Source organism: Protomyctophum parallelum, assembly GCF_964188405.1.
Source record: "Protomyctophum parallelum genome assembly, chromosome: 18".
Classification (NCBI taxonomy): Eukaryota; Metazoa; Chordata; class Actinopteri; order Myctophiformes; family Myctophidae; genus Protomyctophum; species Protomyctophum parallelum.
In genome coordinates, this window is record NC_139716.1 from 41,834,522 (window position 1) to 41,856,542 (window position 22,021).

General features: G+C 42.6%; 1 protein-coding gene across 1 annotated transcript; it reads left to right on the forward strand.

Moving 5' to 3' along the window:
• Nucleotides 1-12,634: 12,634 nt before the first annotated feature.
• On the forward strand, nt 12,635-13,603 carry LOC310876146 (tyrosine-protein phosphatase non-receptor type 1-like; the record flags this gene model as incomplete). The annotated part of the gene is made up of 1 exon (XM_083789591.1): nt 12,635-13,603. The coding sequence occupies one exon, from the start codon at nt 12,635-12,637 to the stop codon at nt 13,601-13,603; it is 969 nt and encodes a 322-aa protein (XP_083645717.1).
• Between the last annotated feature and the right edge of the window lie 8,418 nt (nt 13,604-22,021).

Genomic DNA, 22,021 nt, shown 5'->3' on the forward strand with positions numbered 1-22,021 from the left:
ATAAGTAGTGATGCAGGCACATGAATGTTTCTTTTTGGTCTTTGCAACCTGGTTAGGATTATTCAATTTAGTTAAAGCAGAGTCGAGCCATTTTTTGGGGTACCCTCTATCAACAAAGTTTCTGTACATGATGCATGATGCATTCACGCAGAAACAAATAAAGGTGCCAACCGGAACCAAAACTGGTTCTTCAGAGTGATACCATAGATTAGTGAATAACTATTTTGTTGGTACCAGAAAGAACCTTCTGCATGAAAGAACCCTTCTTAAACCCTTGCAGTAAACCTATAATTCATTGAACAGTGGTTCCCAAGGATCTGTACATAAGATAACTACACCAAATCTGTTTGTTGAAAAAAGCTGATCTACGCGCAGTACGCGGCCACTTTGGGTGTGAGCTTGTAGACCTGCTATCTTTGGCGGATGTTGCTTATTAAGACTGGTTTATAAGAATGGTTAATGGTGGTGCCATTTGTGGTTCCTCAAAGAAAATTAAGAATTGTTTTTTTTTGTGTAACCATAGACTTTTAACAATGACAACGATCTACAAGCTACACAATGCGTTGTGGGGTATTGTAGGTCGGCTATGTACCCCCCCCCCCCCCCCCCCACACACACACACACACACACACACACACACACACACACACACACACACACACACACACACACACACACACACACACACACACACACACACACACACACACACACACACACACACACACACACCGAAGTGTCTAAAAAAAGGTCCCTGGCTCTTTGAAGCAGTCATCAGTGTGTGATCTCTGGGCGGACTGTATGTGTGTTTCTCTTATTCAGTACAAGCTGTTTGTGCTGCTGTTTGACGGATATTAATCTGTGATCTTCGCAGGGTTGTAAATCAAGGCAGGCCTGCCGGTCCGACCGGGCCTTCAGTGTCACTGCTGATTGCTGGGGTCGACCACAGAGCACCGGCGACAGAGCTCTCTCCCCGCCCGCCCACGCGCAGCACAGGCATTCTGTGAACATGCACTTTATTTACACTGCAGGAAGGGCCGCTTCTGTTCTTTTTGGTGAGCCATGAGCTGCAAAATTGGGAACGTTATTATAAGTAAATTCATATATATGATAACCCTTCCACAGTAGTAGCTTTTGCATATTTTCCTATAATGCAATTGCATTTGCATATTTAAACATTTAAAATTTGTAATACAATAAATCATTGTCTTCGTGTAAGTAATCAACGGTGGAAGTTTAATGGTGATAACAATCTAATATATAGCTATGATTTTGCAGCTCTGGCTCATGGACTAAGAACCAAAAAAGAACTGAACTGGTTCCCATTGGGAACCGACCGGTGGAAAAGTGGAGGAAAGTGACTGAGTACATTTACTCGGGTTCCGTGCTCGAGTCTTTACACGTTAAACTTCCATGTCACTACATCTACATCTCATAGGCAAATAAGATATTGTACTTTCTACTCCACTAATGCTTTACTTAATAATTACTTAGATATACTTACACCCCATACTTCGAACAAGCTCCCAACATGTCGTGTCGCATTGTGATCTTGTAGATCAGATATTTTGGAAAAGGGTAGACATTTTTCAATATTTTTAAATTAATTAGATTTTGATGCCAAAGTCAAAATGTTTAATATATGACGTCTTCCACCAAAGGCATTCTAGAACAGTGCTATGTTTTTGTCTTAGTCTTTTGAATAACACACCATTTATAGTTTCCTATTTTAGTCATCTGAAATTGTTTAGTTATAGTCTTAGTCAACAAAATTATCACTGTTCTAGAAAACACTTTCACTTCAGGAAGTCATGCTACTTTTGATGCTCTTGGGTGACAAGCAGGGTGTTATCCCATTCTGACCGGGCACCCATTTTGGTGTCAGCATCATGTTGAAAATAGCAGATCTACAAGCTCATATCGCGCCACCGAGTGGCGCGATACGAGCTTGTAGGTCTGCTATTTTTGAAAAAAATCGAAGAACGACTGACATTTTTAGAATCTGATCTCAGGTCAGAATGGGTTCATCAGACCAGTGTGTGTCCGGCGGAAACCTCGTATGAATCTGATCTCAGGTCAGAATCGGTTAATTTACGACAAAAAATATGGAGATAAGAGGTCTCTACACTTGCAAACAACCATGATCCTCAGAGGCATCATGTGAGCGACTGTGAGCTCACACTCCACAGCCTCCTCTTTCACTTTCCGCGGGAGGTTTTCATTTGACCCTCCCGGTGAGGAAAGCAGTACAAGGGGGCGTAACGTGAGTCGACACTCCAATCCTCCCAGACACAGTTGGGCGGACTGGCCTTATCTCACCAGGACGTGCACTAATGAGGGAGCATATGGGCGTTTCACTGCTGTGTCGGGGACGGAAACCTTGCGTCTTCTCCACTTTTCGTATAATTCAACCCATTTCCGTGCCGGGAATGGATTACTCCAGGTTATTGTCGCTGCCATATCGGACATACGCGCCTTTTGTTTTATGTGTTTAATCCGCCGTAATGTAATAAATGAAAAGAAAATCCGTCTTCGCCGCGGAGATAGAGAGTAGGTGCATCTGTTTTGATGATGAAACCGGAAATCGTCACATGCTGTGGGCTGCTAGGGCTTCTGGGAAATTGAGGCCAATGCAAACGAATGGGGTTCAACGCCTCATGGAGGAGGGTCCTGTGCTGCGTCTTCCGGGTGTACCAAGATGGCGGGTGGTGCGGTCGTTCATAACAAACAGAGGAAGCTTTTTTCGCTCGATTTTCGCGGATTAAAAGCCCAAATAATTCAGCATATGCTCTAAAGGTAATACAACAATCTCGGCAGTGAAGGGGGGTTGATTAAAAGTCTGGTAAATCGTTTTCAGCAGTCAAACTGTTAAGACCTGAGGAAGGCATTCTACAAATTCCTTATAAACCCGCAGTTCTCAAACTTTTCTTGCCAAGGACCCCCAAAATGATTGTGTATTTGGCCGCAGCCAAGGGTTTATCAAGTGTTGTCAGAGAAGATAGCATTCAGGACGATGAGTCTAGCCAGTCATTGCAATCGACGCAGAGATCTCCCTATAACAAAAAGCCTGTACAAAACCAACACACAGGGCATCGACGGAGCAGACGTCCCACACCTATACCTACGTCTATGCGCTACCTATCTATACGCGCAAGCTTGTAGATCTGCTATTTTCACTATTTCTGAAAGTGTACGTGTCTGTGGGACCAAATAATAACTACAATTGCAGTCATTGAATGTCTGAAAAGTAACCGTTTGGGATTTGGACATTCAAGGTTTCCAGTTTCCACCAAAGCGAGGAAGCACTTGTTTGTGGACGCAGCCGTCTATACGAATCCTGGGCGTTGGGGTGTCATATCGAGGACGCTGCATGCAGCCTCTCCTGTACTTATACTGGGGGCTTTTCTCCTTCGCCCGCCGAAACCACCACACTTCCACCACCGGACAAATAAATGCTGTGACATCACGCTCTCGACCCAGTTTCGAGTTCTAATTCTATAATGCGGTTTCTATCCCTAATTTTAAGCAAGTTGTAATGTATAATTACAAGGAAAAGGAGATTGTTAGTTAATTGCAGTTATTTCTCGAGGCATGGGAGCCTGGCAAAGTGTTTTGGCTGGAGTGTGAAGATGAGCGTTATATCATATGACACCTGATGCAGAATAAGATCGGTTTATAGCTATTTTCCATAGATAGCAAGCATACTGCACGAGTGGATAACAGTCGCTTGAGAGAACATACGCAGGGAATTATGCCACTAACGGCAGAGCAAAGTGGGCTAGACTGTCACTTTAACTCTCAGAGATACATTGACACTTACAGTAGGATCTTGCAGTGTACACTGTACATCATGGCTGCTAATGCTTGATGCAGGTGGACGAAAAAACCCACATAACACTGGTGGAAATGTAGTTGAGCAACATGTTGTGTTGAGCATTCACTCTTCTACACCACATCTCAGAGGCACTGAGACACTGAAACACTCTGAACATGTCTCATGCTGAATTGGTCCTAAAACTAATTAACTTAATTATATAAATACACCATAGCAACATATGATATACTAGTATATATTAGTTAACAGAAAAGGTACTGTAACTTGACAGAAGTCAACAAACATTACGACCGCACACATTGTTGGCAAACCTTGGCTTAATGTGTACAGAAACTATCAAATAAAATGCAGGCAATTAACATAGCACACATAGCACGTAGCACATGATGGCACACTATACTGACTTAACTAAACACATAATCACAAAACACCCACAAAAACTGCTACTCACATTATCAAGAATGACACACACTGCACAGGTCCTTACTGTTGGCCAAACTGAACCAAAATGAAGCTCTGTGACTGTGTCACATCAAGCTGGAATCACTAGCTCTGATTGCAGTGTGCGAGGCTAAATTACTAGGGCCGGGACTAATTGCGATTAATTTAGATTAATTAACTACAGAAAAATTAATCGCGATTAACTACAGATAAATTAATCGCACCTTTTTTTTCACCGCGGAACGTTTCTCACTGGGCGCTTTTCTATAGTACTGAAAACTGGAAATAATAATTTTGTGTTGCCTAGAACTGGAGGTCTGACAAAAAACAGTAACAATATGAAGTAAGTACAGCTTTGTGATGTCACTGAGATGTACTTGTTACTGTTACAATTTTTTTTTCAGACCTCCAGTTCTAGGCAACACAGAATGGGTTGACTTTTTATTATTATTTCCACAACAGGTATATTAATGACAGTAAAATGTTGAAAATGAGTGGTATCCTGTAGTCACTATTCGTTGATTCACTGGGATACCAAAAAACATTTAAAAAAAAGGTTTCTCGCTGTTCTCGGGTTGAATATTGATATGCGATTAAAATGCGATTAATCTAGATTAATTAATCGCAAAGCCTCTGATTAATTAGATTAATTATTTTAATCGAGTCCCAGCTCTACTATTTGACCAATAAGGCCATAAAGGAGCTAGTCTTTGATCAGTTAACTTCAAAGTCAAATAGCTGAGTGATCAGCACCCAAAACACCTGTGGCAATCAGGGCCTCTCCACTGTGTACATGCGTGTGTGTGTGGGCTGCTTGTGTATGCTGTGCGTATGCTTGTGTGTGAGCACTGTCCAGGGCCTTTCTTACAATCATACTATAATCATACTATAATTCAGTCAATGTCTGTCTGTCATAGTACATATGTATAGTATAGTATAGCATAGTATAGTATATATGTATAGTTTCATTATATAGATATTCCACTGTTACGTTCTTAGCTTACGCATGTTTCATGATAAATGCTTTTTATGTGATTTTATGTGATGTATGATGCTTTTTTGTTCTTGCTTAATGTAAGTCGCTCTGGATTAAGAGCGTCTGCTAAATGCCTAAATTGTAAATTGTCTGAATGTCTGTCTGTCACTGTCGTAGCTCCTCACCGCCTGCACCAATCACTCCAAGTCAAATCAGTACTTGGTCTTCAATTTAAGCATCATGTTATACTTTATCTATTGGAAAAAAAAGCAGATCTACAAGCTCATAGAATATATGTTCTTTCAGAGAGAAAGTTTTTACTAGAGCGAACTTTTTAACTCAAAGCTTAGCTTCTGGAAAGAAATGTACTGGCGACTCATAACAAGCACTGGGAACACTGAACATACAGTACATGCTAGAACACCACGCCCCCTCTCTCTCTCTCTCTCTCTCTCTCTCTGTGTCTCTCATTCTCTCTCTTTCATGCATTCTCTCTCTGTCTCTCCCCTCCATCCGCCACTACTTGCCTGACCCCTGCCTTCCCATTTGCGGCCCGTCTCCCCCCGCTACAGGGGAGGGCCGCCCGGAGACAGCGGCGCGTCATGTTGTCAAGCGAATAGACGTCTGCCGTTTGACCCCGAGATTCCCGGCAGACCGCCACAGTAGCCTGCTAATCCGGCAACGTAGTCACCCCACCCCCCCGTCCCCCGTCCCCATCCCCTACAACTCTCCTCGCCACGCACAATAAGGCACGCGGACCCAGTGGTGTTGCCAGATTTTGTGACAGAAATAGGCAACCGCAGGTCTATGAAAACAAGTAATAATTGACCTTATGCACACCACATCCATGTTGTCAGCAAGGTGGTAACTATAGGTGCAAATTCCCATGGACAGCCAATACATCCAAACAGAAAAGTCCTATCTGATTGTATTAACCCATTCTGACCTGAGATCAGATTCATACGAGTTTTCTACTGGACACACACTGGTCTGATTAACCCATTCTGACCTGAGATCAGATTCTAAAAATGTCAGTCGTTCTTCAATTTTTCAAAAAATAGCAGACCTACAAGCTCGTATCGCGCCACTCGGTGGCGCGATATGAGCTTGTAGATCTGCTATTTTTCAATAGCTAAAGCATAACATGATGCCGACACCAAAATGGGTGCCCGGTCAGAATGGGATGATAATGATAAGTGCTTTATAGGATCAGCAGCAAATAACAATACAAGTTAAAACAACATACATAAATCAACACAAGGAAATCAAAGGGTATAAGCAAAACAAAAGTAACAGGAGAAAAACAACAACAGAAAATAACTTTAAGACAAAGGCAGAAGCCGCTAAGAAAACGCTTTAACTATAGAGATATGTTTTTTTAGAAGTGATTTGAATGAGGACACTGATTTTTCAAGCCTCAGCTCCTCAGGTAGGGCATTCCACAGTGTGGGTGACCGGACTGCAAATGCCCGATCGCCCTGTGAAACGAGGCGAGACGGGTGGACTTTCAGGAGGGCCTTTTCCGTGGATCTAAGGCAGCTCCCTGGTTCGTATAGGGGGACAGGAAGGCTTTAATGTAGCTGGGAGACAATCCCTGCTTTAAAGAGTTATCAATAAAAATGTAAAATCTATTCTAAAGGTAACAGGTAACCAATGGAGTGCAGCTATAATAGGTGTAATGTGATCTTGTTTCTTAGTGTTATAGTTAATAGTCTTGCAGCTGAATTCTGAACCAGTTGGAGGCGGGAAATTGATTTTTTTGCAGAGGCCAATGTATAGGCTATTACAGAAGTCTAAACGAGATGAAATGAAAGCGTGAATTATACCCTTTCAGGGTCTGCTGTTGATTTGATTCTGGCTATATTCCGAAAGCTGATAATAATAGCATGAACAACTCGTGTGACTTGGGGACTGAATGAGAAGTGACTCCCAGCCGGTTGCGTGCTGCGTGAGTGACATTAGAAGACAGGGTACTGACTGGCATGAAGGTATTGAATTAGAGGGTTCAGATAATAATTCTTTCTGTTTTTGTTTCATTTAATTGGCTTATTTTGAGCCATCAAGGCCTTTATTATCTGAGAAGCATGATAGTACATTTTACACATTACCTGGCTGCAGATCCAGGTTTTAACCCATTCTGACCGGGCACCCATTTTGGTGTTGGCATCATGTTATGCTTTAGCTATTGAAAAATAGCAGATCTACAAGCTCATATCGCGCCACCGAGTGGCGCGATACGAGCTTGTAGGTCTGCTATTTTTTGAAAAATCGAAGAACGACTGACATTTCTAGAATCTGATCTCAGGTCAGAATGGGTTCATCAGACCAGTGTGTGTCCGGCGGAAACCTCGTATGAATCTGATCTCAGGTCAGAATGGGTTAAAGGTGTGTAAAGCGGTGTGTCATCTGCGTAGCTGTGGAAATGATTATGTTTCCGAATGATATTGCCGATGCGGAGCATGTAAACGGAGAAGAGAATTGAACCCTGCGGGACCCCACAGGTAAAGGGGACCCCCTGAGAGGAAGAAGCTTCGCCAATCACCTCATCTATTACACAATGTCAAACTCACCAACATTGCAGCTGTATATGAAAAGCTTGAATTATCCTCTATATCTGCAAAGTGTTTGTTTCATAGAATTCTACCGTAGACATGTTATGAGCTACTTCCTGTATAAAGAAATTCCTTGCCTCCGTCCTGCATTATGTGCAAATTCAAATAGACCACAATGTGCACTTTAACCCATTCTGACCTGAGATCAGATTCATACGAGGTTTCCGCCGGACACACACTGGTCTGATGAACCCATTCTGACCTGAGATCAGATTCTAGAAATGTCAGTCGCTCTTCGATTTTTTTAAAATAGCAGACCTACAAGCTCGTATCGCGCCACTCGGTGGCGCGATATGAGCTTGTAGATCTGCTATTTTTCAATAGCTAAAGCATAACATGATGCCAACACCAAAATGGGTGCCCGGTCAGAATGGGTTAAACCTATATACTGCACTTCGGCAATGAATGTGTGAATATTGCCGATAACGGAATAACATTGTTATAAAGAAGAAGCAAATTACCAATATTTACAAGCGACTTTACAGAAGAACAAGCCCCAAAGTTGCTCATAACAAGCATATACAGTACATGCCAGGCAAGACGAGCACCAACCTCTCGCTCCCGCTCCTCCAAACACAGCGGCACGGCGGAGCCTGTCACCGAGCCAGACATCTCCCCGAGGAGAGAGAGAGGCCAAGATAAGAGGCCCTATAGTTGGAACAGCGGCGGCGAACAGGTCAAATGGCCCCCGACAGGAAATTGGATGTGTGCCGCCAAGGTGTGCAACAGTGTATTGGGGAGAAGGCTGTTGTGAAGGCTGTTGTGGGCTTGTAAATTGGCTATATCTGCAGCGTGCAACCAAGTTTCAAATCTGCCATTATGACGCCATCCAAGGCCTGCCAAAAATATTTTCGGCTTTCTAAATCAATAGGGTCCGGTGGGGATACAGGAGCATCTGTATGAGGTGTCAGGGATCACTGCTGTCTGCAGCAGAAACTTCTTATTGGCCTATTTTAACTTTTTGTGTTTTTATTTAAAATATTATTATTAGTAGTTTTTTGTCTTTTTTTTCCAGATCAATAGTAGCAGATCTGTGAAGCTTGTGAAGCTATTTGGAATTTTGAAAAGTGAACAGGTGGCATGTCTGCAATCTAAGTTAGCGTTTGATTCTGGCCTACGCCAAATTTCTTATTTCGTAACAAGATGATACTGAGGTAGATTTAGACTCAGAAGTCGGCATTCGAAAATGTAATGTTTTCCTGTGGCAGATATGTACACATCTGTTTGTGATATTTCATGCTGAAAAGCACTAATTTAGCTGAATTTTACACTTCCTGAGCAAAATTAAATGGACAATCCACATATCAAATTAAGTATCAGTGCACACGTATTCCCCAAATAAAGTATTATACTGTACTAAATAATACTGTACCCCCAATGTCATTTTGCAAAACAAAAATAGCCGAACGTTCTGCAAAACGGGAAGATCTACAAGCTCACAATGCATCACAGAGTGACGTGTTGTGAGTTTGTAGCTAATTCTGTGTAGAGGGAACAAAGGATGGGTTCTGGTGTTCACCAAGGGGTCCTTGAGAAGATTTCATGGGGTCCCCAAGCAGCTAAATGAGTCATAGCATAAACATTTGTTTGACCACTATAACAACTCGTAGGGGCTACCTGGCACAAAGTATTTTCAGCTGGGCGTCCACGGCCAATATGCAGTAGGCTAATAATAGCCCTACACCAAGTATAATCATAGAACGTTTGAGAACCACCACTTTCGTCTGTGCTGTGACTGCAGTCAGAGATGGGCAGTATTTGAAATACATGTATTTGAAATACGTATTTGAAATACTTTTTTGTATTTTGTAATTTGTATTTCGCTGAGATGGAAGAAATTAGATGTATTTTGTATTTAAATACATTTTTTGAACCAGTATTTGTATTTTGTATCAAAATACATTTTCAATATATTTTGCCCATCAGAGATGGGCAGTATTTGAAATACATGTATTTGAAATACGTATTTGAAATACTTTTTTGTATTTTGTAATTTGTATTTCGATGGGGATGGAAGATGTATTTTGTATTTTGTATTTAGATACATCTTTTGACCCAGTATTTGTATTTTGTATCAAAATACATTTTCAATGTATTTTGCCCATCTCTGACTGCAGTGGCACTGTCCATCATGTGTCTGTTTGTTACCAACATCATAAATGGCATATTATTTGTCAGTTTAGGCCGATTTGACAAACGACATGCCTCAGTTAGTTACTTTTTCCCCTTTTTTTCTTTTTTTTTTTTTTACACACACCATTATGATAGAACTTTGTTTGAACATATCAGTCAGCCAATTAGTGGTCTTAAACGGTGCTCTGTCATTTCTCGGCTGTCCCGCGGGACGCATTAAGCCATTCTGAACGGGAACCCATTTTGGTGTCAGCATCATGTCGTGCTTTACCTATTGAAAAATAGCAGATCTACAAGCTCATATCGCGCCACCGAGTGGCGCGATACGAGCTTGTAGGTCTGCTATTTTAGAAAAATCGAAGAACGACTGACATTTTTAGAATCTGATCTCAGGTCAGAATGGGTTCATCAGACCAGTGTGTGTCCAGTGGAAACCTCGTATTAATCTGATCTCAGGTCAGAATGGGTTAAAGTGAATAAACTGCTCTGTAAAACACGAGTGAAGTAGCAAAGCAACGACAGAACGAGCCTTGTCTGGAGAATGTATTGTCTATTTCTTTGGGAAGGTCAGACCTGTCCCGTTTGCTTTCCATCCGTCTCCCTTTTAATAGGCCGGGAAAAAGCGAATGACACTACATCTATTACAAAGTCTGCAACAAAGAGAGGAGGAGAAAAAAAAAAAAAAACCATAGCGTCATGTCACCCGAGACGGTAAACAGATTTTTGATGAGGCTAATGATCAGCTGTCCTGCTGAATTATTATAATTATGCCATTTCAGGGCTGAACTTGATTGCTCTCTATACTTTCTTTGCGGAGATAAAACGTCTCGTCTAGGGTATTCCCCTGTGTCTTACATCGAGAACAGTTCCATACCAAACACCAGGGTGCTCCATTAGTGTTGGGGAAATTACTCCACGTACGAGCAGGATCCTTCATGTATATGGAAGCAACGCATGCAGTTTAATCCCAAGGTATCTTTCAGGTTTATGAATAACGAGACCAAAGGCAGAAGGCGCTGCGGGAAAGCTGTAGCTTCCCCGGCAACCAGGTTCATGAACGACTGACACGTACCGACTTGGGTCTTGGGTCTAGGGACTCTGAATGACGGGTTCATTAAAGATGGAGTGCCGTGATCTTTGTACTTTTTCCAATTTTTTCATGTGTTTAAGAAGTGACATTACTTCAATTAGACCCCTTGGTGTGGTTGTTATGTGCAATGATGTCTTCCCTTTGTATTTAGGGTTTCTTCCTGGAGGTTGGAATCTTGACAGTCAAACGTGCCAGTGAAAAAAACTGTAATATAGTGTCATCACACTATCATACAACAACAACAGCTGTGGGTGTGGCTTCAGTTCAGGTGGATCACCACCCATCACCACACACCAGGCAAACCAGGCCTACTTAATGAACTGGTGGGCGTGCCGTGCACACATAAAAACATAATTTTAACAAATACTGTACACTTTTTTTTATATAACAATAAGACCTGATGATCATGTTTTAGGGTGGAAAAAATCATGGCAATCATGTCATCAGCCGGTCATCAAATTATTAGCTTAGGAATGCGACAAGAAAATAAAACATCTTCATGAATGTAAGGTTTCAACACATTTTGCTATAGTCTAAACTGGGCCCCGGGAAGAAGACTTAACTTAAGAGTTAAGCAATTGAAATTGGGATTGACATTCAAAATTGTAAACGCAGCCTTCATGCCCTCAATGCCCGCATACAAGTGAGCGGCACCATCAGCCACAACACTAACGGGAGCGAGAACAACAATCTGGTACCACCCACTTTCAAAACAAATAAATTCCCCTTCTACATCTACAGCACTGCCACCCAAGCGTGGAATGCCCTCAAACACTAGTCCGCGCCATCTATTGTCACCAGGTTGATGATTGCGCTTCTGGGTGGGCAACTTTCATTTAAATGAGTCAGTGGGGCTTATACCTCTGCCCGATACAATATAATACAACTCGATGTTTGCAACAGCATGTATGGACATAAAACCGTTGCCTCACGGTGATTTGCGCTGATGGCAGCAATTTCCAAATATGGGCATAAACTGGTAACACACCCATGGGTATCTCCATATACTGGACCTCCCCCCGTCCAGAGACAGCAAACAAATGCAAGGCTAGAGTATATATGCACAAAATGTATATAGAGAATATAGGATAGCACACACATACACAGAAACCAACCAGTTCCTTTCCCCTCCATCAGGCGCCCCGGCTGGCCAGGTGGAGGAAGTTCAGAGACCAGGATTACTGCATGTTTTTTGTGAGGGTATCTACCCTCTCAATAGAAGTCTATGTAGGAGAGCCGCCATTGGACTGGCCCCCCCATGAAGTGAACACAGTTTGCGTAACTGTCTATATCTAAGGCTCTGGCAACGTCCTGCCTGATGTTTCCAGGTTATTGCGATGACAACGTGATGTGAACCAATGTCCAGTCCATATATGGGCCTATCCGCATATATGCCTCAGACTCGCTCGGCCACCCGCAATTACTTGAAAACCGCAACAACTTGAAAACTGCATGTAGTAGCAGTATAAATAGCATCTGCAAATGGAATTCCCGACACTAGTAAAATCTTGTAGGCGTCAGTCCAGCGTGTTCACTGATATAATACAATGGAACAAGAATTTAAAGACATAGATTCGTCAGGACGATGGAAAGATCTCTACGATGAATTAGGAAAGCAGGCCAGTAAACATCCACACAGAGTGGCCAGCCTTCCGCAGAACAGGAATCTGAACCGATACAAAGACGTCAGCCCATACGATCACAGTCGGGTAAAACTCGAACGCTGTGACAACGACTACATCAATGCGAGTCTAGTCACGGCGGACGAAGCTCAAAGAGCGTACATTCTAGCTCAGGGCCCTTTGAGGACCACCTGTGGCCACTTCTGGCTCATGGTCTGGGAGCAGCGCTCCAGAGCCGTTGTGATGCTCAATAAAGTCATCGAAAAGGATTCTGAAAAGTGCGCACAGTATTGGCCCGCCGCAGGAGAGCAAGAGATGTCTTTCCCAGACACGGGGTTTGTCGTGAGGCTAGTTTCAGAGGACGACGACATGTCCTGTTACACTACACGAGTGCTGGAAGTACAAAACGCAACGACGGGCGAGTCCAGGGAGATCTACCACTTTCATTATACCACGTGGCCTGACTTTGGCATCCCAGAATCCCCTGCCGACTTCCTCGACTTCCTCTTCGCCGTGCGGGAGTCGGGTGCCTTAGGTACAGAACATGGGCCCTGTGTGGTGCACTGCAGCGCTGGGATTGGACGCTCGGGGACTCTCTCTTTGGTGGACACCTGCCTGGTTTTGGTGGACAAGAGGAAGGGCCTGTCGGCAGTCAACATCCAGAGAGTCCTACTGGACATGAGGGGGTATCGCATGGGCCTGATCCAAACCGCCGAGCAGCTCCGCTTCTCCTACATGGCCGTGATAGAGGGAGCCAGGTCTATCCTGAAAGACATCTCAACTCAGCAGAGCGAGGAGAGAGTGATGTTCCAAGACAGCATCAACAGGCCAAGATCCCTGGTGGAGGTGCATCACCACCACCACCACCACCACCACCACCAGGGCCCTACTTAGACAACAGCGGCCCTGAGCCTCCCTCTGGAGATGACGGCTCAGCTGTGGAGCAGCCCAACACTAGCCTGGAAACCAGACAAATCTGCCACAGGGGAAAAAAATAATCACACCCATGTGAAGTGAGGGGTGCTCTATATCAGCATTATATACATCATCATCATACATCACCTCATTCCGGCCAATCTCAATTTGCATCCTCACTTTTCTGTCCTCACTCTTTATCCTCAATACGTACTTTGCTCAGCCAATCAAATCATCGCCAAAGGCCTGAGACAACCCTATACCTTCAAGACAGGAAGGACCCAAGCCTACAACCCTACGCCTTCACCCTAGAGCCGGTAACACAGAAATGCTGTCCAAGACTTTCCTACAACACCTTGGACAACGCTCCACACGTCCTAATCTCTTCTCCCTTCTGGCTCCAAGACTTTCCTACAACACCTTGGACAACGCTCCACACGTCCTAATCTCTTCTCCCTTCTGGCTCCAAGACTTTCCTACAACACCTTGGACAACGCTCCACACGTCCTAATCTCTTCTCCCGTCTGGCTCCCAAACAGGTGAATAAACTCCCCACTGCAGTCAGAAGTGGGCACTTGCTCTCAAAGATCCATCATTTCAGATTCCACCTCTCCCCCTCTAGCACTTCACCCTTCTATCCTTTCTTGATGACATGCAGATGTATCTTGGTCTTTAGATTCGTTTTTTTCCTCGACCACAGATAACAATGTGATTTAGGTACAGTAGTAGCATGTTGTCTAGACTTTAGAAATTTAAATTGTTGAGAATCACTGAACTAAACTGGACCTCCCCAATCTACACTGTAAATTAATTGAGAGTCTATACAAATCAAACCAAAATGGGCCTGTAATAAGGGTCACTCTCTGAGGTTACAGACCCATAAAACTGTTCCATTTGGACCCCCGGTCCTGCCGTTGAACACGGCGTCTGGGGAGAGGTGGAGAGGTGGTGAAATGAGTTGGGTAGAGAAAGGACCTGCCTGACATTGAACAAGAGACGCCCCCCCCCCCCCCCCCCCCCCCCAACAGAAAACAAAACGGCTTCATTTGGGGATGAATTGCGATGAGAGTCCTTCCCGGAAAAAGACAATCAATTTCTAAAATGCCTGACGTGCATCATCCCAGCGGGACAGGCGTGTGCATGTCTAACCGGATCAATAGCTATCCGCCGGCGTGTCATCAGACTGCCATGATTGGGATTCTTCAGCCCCAGACTGTGCGTGTCAATCATACGTAGACGCTCGTATTATTAACCCATTCTGACCGGGCACCCATTTTGGTGTCAGCATCATGTTGTGCTTTAGCTATTGAAAAATAGCAGATCTACAAGCTCATATCGCGCCACCGAGTGGCGCGATACGAGCTTGTAGGTCTGCTATTTTTGAAAAAAATCGAAGAACGACTGACATTTTTAGAATCTGATCTCAGGTCAGAATGGGTTCATCAGACCAGTGTGTGTGTCCAGTGGAAAACCTCGTATGAATCTGATCTCAGGTCAGAATGGGTTAACCCATTACTTTGGCTATTCAAAATAAAAATGCAGATCTGCATCTACTCGCAGCATGTCACTCCGCGTTATGAACTTGGGAGATCTGCAATTATTTTTGAAATATCGTGGAGAATTGTGCAAATCTTTATATATCTGGAGGTCCCTGGAACAAAATATTTTCACATGGGGGTCTGTGGCGAGTTTCCGTGGAATCATTGTTTACGTTGTTTGTTTTTTTGCAACCTTAAGGCCTTTGTACAACAGGATAGTTTGGGCAGAGAGTTTTTCATCCACCTCCTCCTTGCAGTTCTTTATATTCTTCTACGCTGTCATAGCTCTTCTCAGATGCAGAGAGTTTAGAAGGAATAATAATAATAATAATACATTTTATTTATATGGCGCCTTTCAGGTCACTCAAGGTCGCCTAACAAAACAGAAAAGAAATACAATACAATAAAGCAAGTGTACTACTGCCCCCACTGAGGTGTTGTAACCACAATTAGGCAGCCAGCCAAACTCCATTCAAAAAAGAGACAGGAGTCAGGAATGAGGCGTCTTGCTCCCTTTTTACTGATCTTTGTCAGGAGTGAAACTGTAACACAGTAAAATGTACAAATACAATTGACTGTTAAGAGTCACATGAAATAATACAGACCTTTGCAAATAGTCTATCGAACTGCTACAAAACTCTACAGCATGCAAGTCATCAAAAAGCAGTTAAACAATTGGCATTTAAATAATCAAACGAAAATCATAACAATCCTGTCTAAATCCAAATACGTGTTACATTCCTTGCATTAAATGGAAATAAACATTAAACTTACAAACAATGCTCTTTCTGTAGTCTCAAACAGCACAGCTAACCTCTCTCTTCACAGCAAACATTGTTCTGCCTGCTCTCCCTCACTCACATGGAGTCTCATTGTACTGATTACCCCTCAATGCAGCACAAGTGACAATCAAGCAGGTCACTCATTCTTGAGATGAGGGACAAAAGTGGAAAAAACATGTCCCACACATAAGAGCCTTATTATTGTTAAAAATAAATTAATTTAATAAAAATAAAAGCACTTGCAAAGTTACATGTAATACAGTTGTGCATTATTATGCCATTCATTTCATTATAATTGTTTTCATATGCCATCTGAATTAGTTAAAAGCAGGCACTGTACCCAAAAACGCCTGTATTTAGCCTGTCCCCAGCAAGTGGTCATAATTTCAAACTGCTAAAAAAGTGTCTAATACTGTCACAATCACATAAATATACATACTAAATTAAAGTAGATTGTCAACAACATAGCAAACAATATACACAATAATTTTAATTTATTTTTTCCATTAGTTATCTCATATCAAATGTGTGTCCCACGTCTCCCGTCAACTCCGTCAGGTTTTTTAAAAGTCTTAAATTAATCAGAAAATATTGTCGACAGATTTAGCCTGAAGACTCCTTTTCCAAGTCCCGTTTGTATTTGTTGCAACAGTGGAGCACCTGGTCTGACAAGCATTCAATTGTTTGATATTTTAAACAAACAATGTTGATATCAGGGTGGTCACAGCTTTTACATGTCAACTCCGTCAGGACATTATTATGATCTTTGTTAAGAATTCCAAAATAATGTTTATTATTTTAGTTTAGGGTTAGGTTTAGCTAACAAATGAAGCAAAAACAAAATGGCTACATTGTACTACAGAGGGTTAAGATGAAAACAAATGACATTTTGTCAACTCCGTCAGACGTCAACTCCGCCAGGTTTTGTGTCTGACGGAGTTGACATGTATCTGATGGAGTTGACAAAAGTGTTCCTAAAACAATAAAGTTATAGTTTTTGAATAATGGGACGTATTCTAATTTGGCACACAGTTAGAGCATGCCTTAAGGAACATTTTTGGCTATAGGGCCATCACAGATTTGTCTCGTGGTGACCATGGCAGCCATTTTCCAAAATTGCCGCCACCTGATGTTATTTTACAATAACTCAAGTTCTACACCACCTAGGATCTTGATTCTGGTGACTACGACTACATTTTCAAGGATGAGGGATACAGTGGTACAATTTAGATTTTCCCTGTGACCATGGCAGCCATTTTTCAAAATGGCCGCCACCTGCTGTTATTTTACAATAACTCAAGTTCTACACCATCTAGGATCTTGATTCTGGTGACTAATCATACATTTTCAAGGATGTGGGATACATTGGTACGATTTAGATTTGTCCTGTGACCATGGCAGCCATTGTTTTTCAAAATGGCCGCCACCTGCTGTTATTTTACAATAACTCAAGTTTTAGACCACCTAGGATGTTGATTCTGGCGACTAATAATACATTTTTAAAAGATGAGGAATACAGTGGTACTATTTAGATTTGTCCTGTGACCATGGAGGCCATTGTTTTTCAAAATGACCACCAACCTGCTGTTATTTTACCAATAACTCAAGTTTTAGACCACCAAGGATCTTGATTCTGGTGACTAATCATTACATTTTCAAGGATGAACTTTCTCTGGGAGGGGTCAGGGCTTATTTCAGCTGCAGGTTGAGTTGCTACTGACAGGACATTAAAAGGAGGTGGGCTTTCTGGCCTTTGACTTGTCCCTTTCAGGTACACAAGACGCACAGTTTGACTTCACTGGCCACTGCAGTGTGGCGTTGTATCTTGGTGGCCTCCTGCCAGTGTTTCTCCATCCTTCTCATGAGCTCTGTGTTCTGGGGCTCTGTTATAGTCAACTTACATTGTCTTGGCTGGAGATTGCTTTCCTGCAGGGTCCAGCCCAGTCTTGTGCAGATGGCTGCTGGCCCACCTGGAGGCCCCAACCTCACTTGTTCGGTTGGTGTGATTAGGTGGGGTGGTCTTCCCCAATCAGGATGAAGGGTTTGACCCTTTCAAACGGCAGTCTGGCCAAGTGTCTGTATTTAGTTGTGAGGCTAGATACAGGATACGATTGCTCACCCAGCCCCAGGTGACTTGAGGTGAAGGCTCCTTTGATTTGGTAACATTGCTTTGGTTGACATGCTGGGGACACAGAACGACACTGATGCCTTCAGTGTCTGCACATCCTGCCTGATAGTCCTGAAGGCAGATCTTCTGTCTTCAGTCTTTCGCTCACTGTTCACTGCTCACTGTTCACCTCAAGCAGGTCTTCAAGGTGTTTGCCTTTGCACAGGCTATATGGCTAGGACTCGTGCTTCAACCACTCAGAGAACTCCAACATGGTGTTGGTTGCTCCTGGGCCGCAGAGCATTGTGCGGCAGAATTCAGCTCTCATCTCTGGTGGCAGCTTTTTGAGGAGTCGTGCAACATTTGAGCCGCATCAAAGTTCTGTGTCTCCCTCTGGGCCTAGGGTAGACACTTGCTATTTTCCGTAACACTAATTGGTGGGGCTGTCCAAACTTGTTGTTTAGGTGTCAATCGGGTCTCTGTTGGTGAAGTCGGATCTAGGTGGTCTAGAAGATGAGTTAGTCAGGGGATTATTAATACAATCTGGTAATAAATTCCTTATCAAGAATTTTCTTCACCAATGTGTTTGGAAGGGTGTCTACTAACATATCCGCTGAAAGTTGGGGTACCATCAACAACCTATATAAGGCAAAATGTTCATTATGCTTTAAGTAGCATGTGACATGTCAAACTAGGGAGTTTGCATGATTCTGAATGCATTCCAAGCATTAGCTATGCACGAAGAACACTCCTTGGGCTGAAAACGGCCATAGCCGTCATCACAAAATGAGGTCAGCACATTTGGGCCAGTGGATATATGGCCGAATTTAGCCGAAGGGGTTTGACCCCTAGTTTGGCCATAGACTCCCTAGTTTGGCCATAGCCACTTGGTATGGTACCCAACTTTCAGCAGCTGTCAAAAATGCCCCTAGGGTGGTTCAATAGAAACCAATGTGGGATATGTTAGTAGACACCTTTACAAACACATTGGTGAAAAAATTCTTGGTAAGAAATGTAATCACAGATTTGACATTATTCTGATAATATTCCCTGACTAAATTGGTAAAATAATAGCAGGTCCACCATTTTTGAAAATGGCTGCAATTGTCACAGGATAAATCTAAATAGTACAACTGTATTCCTCCTCCTTGAAAATGTAGCATTAGTCACCAGAATCAAGATCCTAGGTGGTGTAGAACTTGAGTTATTGGGAAATAACAAAAAGTTGGCGGCCATTTTTTAAAATGTCTACCATGGTCACAGGACAAATCTAAATAGTACCAATGTATCCCACATCCTTGAAAATGTATGATTAGTCACCAGCATCAAGATCCTAGGTGGTGTAGAACTTGAGTTATTGTAAAATAACAGCAGGTGGCGGCCATTTTGAAAATGGCTGCCATGGTCACAGGGCCAATATAAATAGTACCACTGTATTCCTCATCCTTGAAAATGTGGGATTAGTCACCAGAATCAAGATCCTAGGTGGTCTAGAACCTAAATCAGTTAAACTTGTCAACTCCGTCAGATGTTCGTCAACTCCGTCAGACGTTCGTCCCGTGATGTTTTTGTTAATTTCCAAAGAAATAGAAAATTCGATGTTAAATATTTTGTGCATATGTATTGAAACACCAACTGAAATGATACGTAATGATGATTTTTTTTTTTTTTACATGGTTTTCATGTTATAATATTGAAAATAGAGGTTGAAATGACGGATTTGAGAAATTGGATATTTCATAATAGTGTGATATTGGAAAAAAACAATATTAAAATAATTGTATTACTTAACTTGATTACTGAAAGCCAGTATAAGATAACTGAGGACTTTATATTATTGTTGAAATTATCAAATTCAATTAAAAAATATTTTAGTGTGTCTGACGGAGTTGACATGAATCAGGTATTAAGTGCATAAATGTCCCATTTTAGAAAGAAATGTTATGCGAAAAACCTGTTACTTCTCAATATTGGTAGTTGAGACCTGTGTCTACAAATACATCCATTTGATTTGAATGTATCTTAAAAAAAAAAAAAATCCAGTTTGAAAAAAGTTTTGTCCCTTATCTCAAGAATGGGTGAGGTACAATCAAGAAGGCGTGGGTCACTTTAACCTAGGGTTGCTTAATAGGCACACATTAATACTACAGAAAATAAAGCCTGCACCAACACTAGCCTGGAAGGCAACACAGCAAGTTTAAAATACAGCAAGTTTAAAATACACACAAAGGCCTGCAGCAGACTTCTACTAGGGGGGAGTAAGCTTGTCTGATTGGAATGAGTTTTGAGGTGGGATTTGAAGGTGGGGAGTGAGTCCATGTTTCGAATGTCGGGGGGAAGGCTGTTCCAGAGGCGAGGGGCAGAGCGGCTGAAAGCTCTACCCCCCATGGTGGACAAACGAGCTGGGGGAACAGTGAGGTTGGTGGAGGAGGCAGACCTGATCTCAACAGTACAAGTTCATAGGTACCATTTTGAGCTATTTTTATACTTTACTTCAATATCTACTATAAATCAGAGGCAAACATTGTACGTTCACTCCACTGCGGCCGCCCCTCCGGACGGCGTAACATAATTTGACAGCTTTAGTTACACGTTACGTAGATTCAGATTACTGTTATGTAAAACAGAATCATTTCATAATCCGGCTGTTCGAAAATGGCACATCTATACATGCTCAAAAAATACGTCGCGGCGCGCGGTGAGCTCGTAGATCTGCTGTTTTGGAAAACGTTTGACAAACTTTCAAACATTCTGAGTACTGTATTTTAAAATACAGACCTTTCGGCATTATATTTTTACTTTAACCCATTCTGACCGGGCACCCATTTTGGTGTCAGCATCATGTTATGCTTTAGCTATTTAAAAATAGCAGATCTACAAGCTCATATCGCGCCACCGAGTGGCGCGATACGAGCTTGTAGGTCTGCTATTTTTTGAAAAATCGAAGAACGACTGACATTTTTAGAATCTGATCTCAGGTCAGAATGGGTTCATCAGGACCAGTGTGTGTCCGGCGGAAACCTCGTATGAATCTGATCTCAGGTCAGAATGGGAAACAATCTGAGTACTTCCACCACTGCTCTTCTGGATCCTCATCTGACGATTGGCTCCCATTTGCTTTATGTTGCCAGGATGGGCTGTGCTTGGTTCTGATCATTCTCAGTCTCCCACATCCACTCTGCATATCTCTCCCTCCCTCTGAAGACAGCGGACGCCTCTCCATTACGTCCTCATCTGATCCCTATACCGCCCACCCCCACCCAATGCACTCAAGGTTGCCCGGCCTCATTGAACCCCATCTGCTGTCAAGTCTGATGTTGTACTTGGCAGACCTACAAGGCAACGTGTCTGTGGTCGCCTTATGTGCGTGCTCGTGTATAATAGGTCTGTGTCACTGAATTCTGGATGAATCAGTAATTGATGAGGCAATGGGAGTCGGAGACAATATTATTCTACATTATGTGGTGATGGTTATGCTTTAATTTGCATGATGTCATGGGGAGAAGAAGTGTGTTAGACACCACAGTCTGACAGAGATCAGTGGAAAGGTGCAGACGAGCACCGGGCTCAGACCATAGTATAGCTACTACAAGGACAAGCTGAACCAGAACAGATGACAGATATCGGGCTATATTAACCCATTCTGACCGGGCACCCATTTTGGTGTCAGCATCATGTTGTGCTTTAGCTATTGAAAAATAGCTGACCTACAAGCTCATATCGCGCCACCGAGTGGCGCGATACGAGCTTGTAGGTCTGCTATTTTTGAAAAATCGAAAGACACTTTTAGAATCTGATCTCATGGTCAGAATGGGTTAATAATGAAACTGTCAGGATGTATTGTAATAGACATTTTTAGAATCTGATCTCAGGTCAGAATGAGTTAAATATCATGTCTATAAAGGTTATAAACAACCATAATAGCATAACCTCAATCTGCTATTTTCGACACCTACGAATGGAGAAGGAA